This window comes from Phallusia mammillata, chromosome 7, assembly GCF_965637545.1.
Source record: "Phallusia mammillata chromosome 7, kaPhaMamm4.hap1.1, whole genome shotgun sequence".
NCBI lineage: Eukaryota > Metazoa > Chordata > Ascidiacea > Phlebobranchia > Ascidiidae > Phallusia > Phallusia mammillata.
In genome coordinates, this window is record NC_137258.1 from 48799 (window position 1) to 59044 (window position 10246).

General features: G+C 41.0%; 1 protein-coding gene across 1 annotated transcript; it reads left to right on the plus strand.

Annotated features, from left to right (window-relative positions):
* Positions 1-558: 558 nt before the first annotated feature.
* LOC145237175 (bile acid receptor-like) lies at positions 559-10236 on the plus strand. Its single transcript, XM_080099943.1, has 10 exons — positions 559-744; positions 2339-3185; positions 3471-3607; positions 3953-4053; positions 5654-5790; positions 6128-6229; positions 6299-6392; positions 7988-8125; positions 8604-8717; positions 9353-10236. Exons 1-10 carry the CDS (start codon positions 605-607, stop codon positions 9592-9594), a joined length of 2052 nt encoding a protein of 683 aa, XP_079956069.1. The 5' UTR covers positions 559-604; the 3' UTR covers positions 9595-10236.
* Positions 10237-10246: the final 10 nt, after the last annotated feature.

Sequence of the window (10246 nt, forward strand, 5' to 3'; positions counted from 1 at the left end):
GACTGATTTGCATCAAATATTGAATTTGCCACTTAAAGTTCTTATTCTGGAGTCAGTCGACGAAATGAATTTGTAAAAATTATGCAGGTTGTCTACGTGGGGGTTTGTTATTGAGGTATATGAAAATATGAAACGAAGAAAATTATCAGTTTTCACGTTTTTAGCCAACTTCGCGAATATTGACTTGAACGCAACATTTAAAAATTATTAACAAACTATCACAATGAGCAAAAACCTGTATGAGCGAATTTTATCGGGTTTGCTACATCGGTTTGGAAAAAAAAACATTTAGTCGTTCATCTTTTAGTTTCAAAGATATATATATATATATATATATCGCTTTTATAGCATCGTCAGTATCTGCGAACAAGCAGAATGTGATTCCAGCTTAAAGTTTCAATTACAAGTTTACAACATATCATATAGCAGGTGTAGTGCGCGGGTCTGACACGCCGAGTTGCGAATTTCGGCGCCGATTAATTCGTGTTGATCAGCATAAAAGTGAAGGAAAAAGGTTGGTGATGCCGCGATCACATAAAGTTGTATCGCTTGTTCGACACTTGTCACTTTTTATCTGCGCTTGAGGAACGGGATAACTAGAGAAATGCAGTTCTGCCCAACCTGGCCGGAAGTTCGACACAACCAGCCTTGTGATGTCACAGTCAGTCACCATGGTAACTGGTCCAACGACGTCTGTTCGCATCACGTGATCAACCGTGCCGAAATGCAGGAAAACATCCACAGGTAAGCTTAAATCTTGGGTGTTTTTTTGTTAAACCAAAGAATTCGTCTTATTTTTACTTTAAAAATCAACGTGCCGAACTTATCGAAGGTCGCTAAATAGCAACAGAGTGAAATTTATAAATAATCACTAAACAAAGTTTTGAAGTTTTTACGATAAAAAAGTTAGATTTCCACCAAAGCTACGTCGGTCGGTTTGTAAACAGAAAATAATTAGGTGAGAGTTGAGTTGAAGGTCAGAGAGGAAACTGAAAGGTCACGGTAAGGAAGTTTCAAGTTTGCCACATCAAGTAGTAAAACATGTTCGTTTCGATGTTGGGACGAGATTTTGGACTGATAAGTTATGGCCGACACGAATATATGGGAACCGCACATGTCAGCTCAGTGACGTTGGTAGGGAGAAATTCACTCGTATCTTGAGACTTCCGTTCTCCACAATCCAGGTCTCACAAGTCGAAGTAAGGTCAGCAGGGTAAGGAGGCCAGGAATAGGCGGATCATGTCACTAGTGGAAGGTTTAACGCAGTGTCTGTGTGTGGTCGAACCAATCCATCAAACCAGAGGAGTTTCAGCCCCGGGGCAATCTTAACGCCTCGAAATTCGCAGGAGAATTCGGAAATCGACAAACGGAAGGTTTTCTGAGCAGAAAAACTCACCTGTGACGTAACTATGTTACTTATGACGCAATAAAGCTGAACCCCTTGCACTGTACACGTTGTCATGGTTACGGGATTGTGTGAATGCGGTTTATTTTAAGGTCAAATAATCTGTTGTTCTGTTTCTCCCAACACGCACCGCTGGTTTCGCGTCAGACAATGACTCATGCACTCTACAATACCGCGCCCTCCCCCCTAAATCTCTGAAAACTCACGATTCGGCTTCAACACAGAATTCGTGCCAGAGAAATCACCAAAGCGCAAAGTTTCCTCGCCAAACTTGCCGATGGCGAAATCGCTGAGGCGTAAAACATCAATCAATCACGAATAGTTCCAGTCACTTTGCGAGCGGCAAAATTAGCGAATGAGCGCAAACATTATTCACGGTACACTACAAAGATGCAGTCTTCACTCTTTGCCACTGCTGCTGTTTTTACGACCTCACATTTATTTCCCGCTGTGAGATTTGCTCCCAAGCAATTTACTGAGAGTCAACAGTTTTTGGTTAATATTTAACCGTGGATTCAAGCTGAGCAGTGCTAGCTAGTAGTGGGATGGAGATGTTGTACATTAGATCGATCAGTGGTGTGTAACATGTGACAGACTGTAAATAAAAACTAATCAGTACATAACTGGTGATAAGGAGACTTACAAACTAATGAGTGTTCTTGTGCCTTAAAAGCATCAGACAGTTTACTAACAAAGTTTCAGTTATATTTAAAGCTGAAATTTTACCGGAAATGGCAGTTTGTATGTAGTGTATATTTCTGCTACAGGTATTGAGTCTATATATATATATATATATATATATATATCACAGTGACATTATAAACGTATTTATTTTGAGACTTACGCGTTGCCCGAAAACTGTGGTGATTTGGTGTTATCGAGGCAGATCTAACCCGACGCCTTTTACCCGTGACTCAATTCGCCTTTTTTCAGGATGAACTTAGTGGAGAATCGTGCGAGTTATGTTGACAGAATGCAAAGCGCTTCTTCGTATCAAGCAAGCAGCAACGACGGTCAGGATGGTGTTGGGCCGAGCAATACGAGATACTTGAACAGAGACAGTTGGTTTCCTTCTCATCCAAACTGCCCCAACCACAACGACGGGATTTCGACATTCAACCCAGCTTTCGCGGATCCAAACCCGGAAGGCCAGGTTTCTTGTCCAGATTGCTTCATTCGGTCGAGGATCATGCAATCGATGTCAACCCTGCCTTCGTGTTGTCCACATTTACATGCTTGCCACAACTGCGCTTTCTGCTACGCCCAGCAATGGCCTCGAGGAACGACTGACGGCGGCCACTCGTCCATGATACGACAAGGATTATCTCCCCCGATCTACCAAGCTGGCAGCCCCTCGGTAGATTCGCCTTCGATGATTGGTGGGAGCCCGCAGAGTGTACGGGCTTACAGTGGACCAGGGAGTCCCTACGAACAGACCCTGAGCAGACAAACTTCACCGGAGCTGCAGAGGCCAGCATGTGACGTAGGGAACCGTCAGCAGCAAGTTTACGTGGAGAATTTCAACCTCGACAGGCTTCGTCCTGTTACGACTCTGTCCCACTCACAGATGTTGACTCGCCGTCCTATACCGTCCGCTCATACGGTTATGGGACGTGCTGTGGATTATTCTGTGGATGTTCGATCGCTTGAACAACAGAAAACAAGTTTTGCGAACACAACAAGCGAATTGGCGACTGAGAATGGAGAAAAGGAACCGACAGAAAATGAAAAACAAATTTCCAGCCTCAAGCCTGGAGTTGTTACCAAAAAAGACACAACGGTAAGCAGTTGCATATTGTAGCTGAATACTTGCTGTAAACATATGTATGAAATGTTGGTTCCCTGAAAGACATTAGAATAAGATTAGCTGAGCGATGAGGTGGATTAAGTTTGAACTTAAACTGGGTAAAAAAGTTTGTTTAGAAGTTATGTTTTAATGATGAAAAACGTGCATTGTTTCGAGGGAATTAGATTCGGATATCAATTGACAAAACAAGTCGAAGTAGTTTATTATTTATGGCGACGTTGGTTTTTTGTTTATAAATTCACCCAACTCAATATTCAGGTCCGCAAACGTAGTGCAGATGACGTTTGTCAAGTTTGCGGGGACAGAGCTTCGGGTTATCATTACAACGCTCTCACATGTGAAGGCTGTAAAGGATTTTTCCGAAGATCCATCAACAAGAAGGAAGTTCCAACTAAGTAAGATTTGTTTATCAGAGAACTGAGTGTCTGGCCCACAAAAATAAACATGCACTTTTTATTTCTTGTGCTTGTTACTTTGTCAAGTTTTTACCAAATGAAATATTTCACACGATACATAAGTTTTCAAATAGACTTAAAACCGACATGCTTTATTGTTTAAACGTTGATAATGACATGTGCATTTGCCGAAAGGTTTGAACAATAAAGCATGTCGCTGTTATTGGGCCGTTATTTCGCTCATTTAACATGGCAACATTTGTGGAATATTGTTATTCCATAGTTTTGCGGTTTCCACTGTACATGGAAGGTTTGCACCAACTGAATCTAGATGTTATATTTCAGATGTAAATATGGCGGCTGTTGTGAAATGGACACTTACACGAGGCGGAAATGTCCAGAGTGCAGGTTAAAGAAATGTCGCCAGGTCGGAATGTTGGAGGAATGTAAGTGTCATGCGGATTAACATCTAACTCTGCACGTTTCAACACATACTGCTCGGTTTGCTAAACTGACCCGATGCGATCACAATATAACATTTGTAATATATAAAGTATTGCTGCCAGGCATAATATCAAGTTTATATAGCTCTTCTGGAAAATGTATTTTTATTCCGACGTTTCGACGTCCTATACAGGTAGCCTTCATCAGGGTAAATAACACTGAATGCGCGTAGTTTAACACCAATAACGTTTGTTATGTTCACCATTGTAACCCGACACACGAAGTTTCCTTAGACATGTTTCACGGTTGTTTAGACCAGGGCTTCTCAAAATTTCTTGCTCTGCGACCCCATTTTAGGAGAGAAATTTCCACGCGATCCCTTGATGGGTTTTGCCCACACATGTGAATGATGTTTAAACAATAAATTTACGCACGTATACCATTTATTGTGACATATTAAAGCATAATGTTTCGCGACACACAGTTTGAGAAGCCCTGGTTTAGACCCTCACTAAATTATCTCTAACGCAAAAGTTCATCTTTACAAGCAATAAGCGTCACAATCCGAAACGTCGCCAGCGGCAATTCAAGTTTTTGCGACAAATTTCTGCCAAGGTTTCAATTTTTTGACAAAACAAAACTTTCACTTTCTTGTTGCGCTCCACAACCCCATGGAGTTAAATATAAATTTACAATTATTCATAGAAACACTATACACGGACTTGAAAAGTAATTTAATCATAAACATAACTGCCAAAGTACAGATGATGACGAGATTGTTAAAATGTCTGCCCGATGTATTCCATATACACCAGTTCTTTGGCAGTTATGTTTATGATTAAAAATATTCAGTTTTCTGGAAAGTTATACGAAAACAAAACCAGCCTTTATAATTGAGTTTAACGGCGAGGGTAAACAGAAGTGATACTGAGGTGAAGCAGCGATAAAATATATTTCCAAACACTCTTAAACAAATGTGAGCAAGACTTAAGTAAACCCTGCAAGGAATGTTGACACGAAAGTTTGTGTTTGAATCTATCGGGAGGTTGTAGCAGGGATTGCTGGTGGAACAACCGGTCAATTGATGGATTCGCGATGCTATAGTACTGCTGCTTCGTGTTAACAAGTGACAGAACGGGAATCCAACATTTGTATTATGACAAAATAGAAGGGTTTGTCGTGTTTGCTGTTGCCCTGACAACCGCACAGGGGCATCGCGCTTCACTACTTTGTCAATAGAACAGCTCTATGACGTCATAGAACGTAAAAACACTTCGAAATTCAAACGCACGAATTCGACGCGAAATGACGTAGGCAGTTTGAAGCTGCTTCGTTCCGGTTGGATGGTTCGAAAACAATTTACCTGGAATGTACTGATGCGTGACCAAAACCGTTCAGCCATATCAACTTATTGTCCAACTCTAACACGGCCAGCAATACGATCTCTATAGTTTTGGCGTAAAAGCTGTTGCCGTGACGCACATAAATCGCCTTGTGCGTTAACAACTGGGTGTAAGTGCTCCAGCACACAGCGCAAATAGAACATTATTTGGTGGTTTGTGACCTAAATATCGTGAAAATAAAACATTTTTTCCATCTCAGGTTTACTGACGGAAATCCAATGCCAATCAAAACGTAGGAGTCGAAACAAAGGGAAACCAAAAGAGGATTCGGTTCCAACGTCATTAGATTCGAATCCCGCCACTCCGGAACCTCCGGCTTCATCGATCACTGTCAAGGTACGTGAGTCACTTCCGAATACTTCGGCTCCAGGCTCGTCACGTGGGAAGTCTCTTTTCATTCAATTCCTCATGTTTGTTCTGTCATAATCGCGTGTGGTCGCGGGTTTGGCGCGGTTTGCAAAAAAACTTGTGTCGCAATCAGATTGACCTTTGCCACAGTGACAAGCCCAAACTTAACAGCGAAGTTTGACGTAAAACCAAAACCGGATTTATGCAGAAAGCCACGACATATTTTATCTGTTTACTTTGAACCATTTTATCCGCAATGATTTTGCAAATCTAAAAAAGTGGGTCAGATGACGTCATTGTATTAACGTGTATGATTTCTATGCAGCCGGTTGACGAGGAAGTGACGGAGAGAGATCTTGAGGTGATCGCAGTTGTGGGGAAAGCGTTCGCAGAATATCGGACCAACCCTGAGATCATGCAGAGATGGGTGGGAAGATGCTGAATGATGAAAGACAAAAGTTGGGCGTTTGTTTCAACTTAATCTTGTGTTTTGCAGGAAAAATATATCAAAGAAAAAAATAAGTTGAATCTGTGCGAAATTTCGACGATCCACGTAAAAGTTTTGGTGGAATTTACCAAGAAACTACCAGGTGGATATTGTGGGGGCTGTTTGTTAAAGTGGGAAGCAAATATGGATGCATTCAACTTAGATTTGCATGAAGCAGGTTAACAAACCAGTTACGCGCAGCCAACCGTGACAACATTATATTTTCTTAATAAATAAACTGATGCTGCCAGGCATAATGTATCCAACAAATTTTTAGCTCTTCCAGCAGTTTTGGTTATAATTTGCCGACGTTTAATGGGTAGGTGTTATCACTCGACCATTGGTGCGTTTTTTACCACCGCTTTTTGTGTGTTTCGCCGCCCTTTTCGCTTTATAAATACTTGTGTTTGCAATTTATGTCATTACCCTGATGAAGGTGTCTCATATGGGAAATCGAAACGTCGGCATATTATAATAAAGACTGCTGGAAGAGCTAAAAGTCTGTTGACTATATTCTCTTGATACGTTTCTGAGACTTTTAAAAACATTTTGATCGGTACAAACCGACCACTCATCCAAGCTACTCGACGAAGTCAAACATATTCCGCGACATCCACACAATGCAGCGTCGCCACTTCCCGTAAATTCGAATGAAATCTGAATCGCGTGCGTTTCGACAAAAACAGTGATATTGAAGAACAAACATCGCGCAACGCGTAACAATGGGCATTGTTGAAACAGGATTCACATTCCCTTTGGTTCGACGGATCAGCCACCACCCGTTAAGCCGCGATCGTCGAAATAACAAACGCCGTAAAACGCACCAAGAATAGTGTCGCAATTTTAACAAGGTTGTTTGTGGAAAATATCGTGGGGGGTGTAGCTACCCTTCTCTCATCCGATATAACCATCATGCGCAGATGGAAGCACAAACCAATCCACAGATGGAAGCACAAACCAATCCACAGCCTCGTGAAAAATCATTAAAATTTTACGGCGCAATGTCTCGTAAAACAGATGTGCGACTCTAACTGCCCTGTAAATTCGCTCTGCTTGCCCTGTAATTTGCGCACACTTGCGACAATTTTTTCGGCTGCATTGACGACATCAAAGAGCGAGATAAATCGATTGAAAATTGCCCATAACGAGTCACGTTCGTCTCAGCTTCCACCCGAGCGTTGTTATCACGCACAAACTGAGCCACATCAGCCGATGCCACCGCCCGCAAATTTCACTCATCGTTAAATCGTCAGACAAGTCGCAATTTTAAGAAACAATCCCCCAAAACATGACTTAAAATAGAAGCAGCCGTCGGAAGCAACTTTTCTCCGCACAATTAAGTTGCGAATATAGCAACATTACAAAACACAAATTCCCCAAACCGATGATTGTCTTAAACCATGGGATGTAAGTTCAGAAAAAACATTTAGTCGTTCATCCTTAAGTTTCAAAGATATGTATATGCTGTATTAGCGAAATATATATATCTCTAAAACCAAAAGATAAACGACTAAATGTTTTTTCTGAACTTACATCCATTGCTATAGGCTTATTAGTCTTCATCCACCAAGCAACGGACTGGGTGATTCCAGCTTTAAGTGTGAATTAAGAGTATTGCTTTAAACCAGTTTTGTAAACAATCAAACCATATTTTTACGGCAGGATGAACTTGTTTGTAAAAACGTTTTTATGCCACAGGATTCGACCATCTCGATCAGGAAGACCAGATTTCTCTTTTAAAGGGAAGCTTTGTTGAAGCGATGCTTTTGCGAAATTGTTGCGGTTATCATTACAGGAAATCTACGATAGACGTCGACGCTTTAGCTGAAGAAATCGGTGAGTCAGCGGTTTGGGTTGAAATCAGCAAAATTTTATTAACTACTGTGAAACGAGTTCCGCTGCTACGATACCCTTTAAGCTAGAGGCCCTCAATTCTTTCAGGTCATTTTCTAATCCGCAAAATTTTATTCCTGACTTTCGTGACATATCAATCCCCCGAAATGGACATCTAGATCGAAATACGTTTTATGTTATTTTAGTGACGAAATAAGTAACCTTGTGTAGTTAGCGCGCGTGATGATTTGAAACAGACATTAATCAAATTAAATAAATCTTTACTATCACTTTTATCTGTAAGTAGAGTAAAAAATTATGCTTCCATATATTTATAGAAAAAATTAAAATATTTCAAAGCGCGGTTGGAATATTCAGTTCTGCACAAACCGAGAAAACTGCAAAAAACTTTGTTGTGCTTTGTGCATAGCTATCTGCGATTGACGTTTTAACTTGATTGACATTTCAAGTTGATTGACAGGAATGCAAGTTGCCAACATGAACGTGCTTATCGATTTTTTCGCTAAAGCGAATAAACTTGAGATGGATGACATTGAGTACGGGTTGCTGATCGCCGTCAACATGTTTGATTCAGGTAAAATATTTACACAGAAAAATTATAGATCCTGTTTCCATGGTGATATGGGGTCCTTTCGACCAAACAGATTCAAAATTCTATGAAAACATGTTGTTTGTTTATGCATTTGAACTCAAACAAATTTTTCACCCTAATTTACTGCTAAACACATTCCTCTCTTCGCAAGATGTTGACGTCAAGCTGATGGCGTTTTGAGCAGTTTATGTCGTAGTAAAATTTTTATGGTTAATTTCAGGGAGTTAAGACAATATCCAAAACCCAAGACAAAACAGAATCGACTGGTAAACATGACAGTGTTACTGGAATATTTATTTTGCTCAGTTCCTGTAGCATCTTCAGTTCCTGTGAACGTAAAAAAAGCTACAAATTGAATCGGTTTTGCCTGGGATTTTGTATACTGGTTCATGTCGATGTGAACACCGGTTATGGCAGAGTGTTTAAAATGACAAAAATAACTTTGAAAATAATTGTGTGGGCGCCATTGGGATTTGAGAAAAGATTAGTTGATGTTTGTATTCAGTCGTGGGAGCAAATGCTTCAAACTCCAACATTGTGTAAATTCTGAGACTCAATTACTTATGTGCAGTCAAACGTAACAAGCGTAAAACGTCATTCTCTTTGTTACGTCACAGATCATCCTCACGCACAAAACAAGTCAAAAATCGACGAATATCGCGATAATTATATCGGTATATTATCGCGATACTGCCGGAACCGGAAACCGAACCGGAAGCAGATTTTAGCGAAGATTCTTTCGCTGTTGACGGAAATGCGATTGTTGTATCACACTTATACACAGCTCGTCTCCACGTGGAAAGAAAGAGACCAAATGACACCTTTATTGTGCGAGATATGGGACGTTTCCTACAGATGAACCCCCTCCAATGCGAGATATGGGACGTTCCCTGCCGATAAACCTCCTCCAATGCGATATATGGGACGTTCCCTGCCGATGAACCCCCTCCAATGCGATATATGGGACGTTCCCTGCCGATGAATCCCCTCCAGAGCGAGATATGGGACGTTTCCTACAGATGAACCCCCTCCAGAGCGAGATATAGGACGTTCCCTGCCGATGACGCACGCCTAGTCGTTACAGCGATTATTTCTTGCTGATTTCTACGTCACTGCGCGTTTCGAAATCCGCTGCAACTTTCACTTTCGAGAAGAGTGAGTGAAAAACTTTTGTCCGAATACACAAAGTGGTGCCGAACTTGCGAAATATTTCGCGACAAATTCGTTGTTTTGTCATAAAAGGTGTGGAACTGTGACGTATGGCTTACACTGTAAACTCTCCACCAATCGTATTCGTCCTTGCGGTTGCCTTGGAAACCGCAGAACATTGTTGAAGTTTCAAATACAACAAATATGAAATAATTTGAGGTCTGACGTACGTGTGTTTTCGGGAAGGTCACCTGAAGGTTATAAAAAACATGATCTAAGCAAATAATCCGTTTAAACTTCACCTACTTGCGGTTGTGAGTTGTGACGTAATAATCCCTTTTATGTTTCGGCACGTAGTCTCG

Bases quoted from the DNA above. Each gene is read 5' to 3' on its own strand.
- LOC145237175 (XM_080099943.1), top strand. From the start codon at position 605: ATGCAGTTCTGCCCAACCTGGCCGGAAGTTCGACACAACCAGCCTTGT. The intron at 3,608-3,952 runs GTAAGATTTGTT...GTTATATTTCAG, and splicing joins AAGAAGGAAGTTCCAACTAA to ATGTAAATATGGCGGCTGTT. The intron at 8,126-8,603 runs GTGAGTCAGCGG...GTTGATTGACAG, and splicing joins CGCTTTAGCTGAAGAAATCG to GAATGCAAGTTGCCAACATG.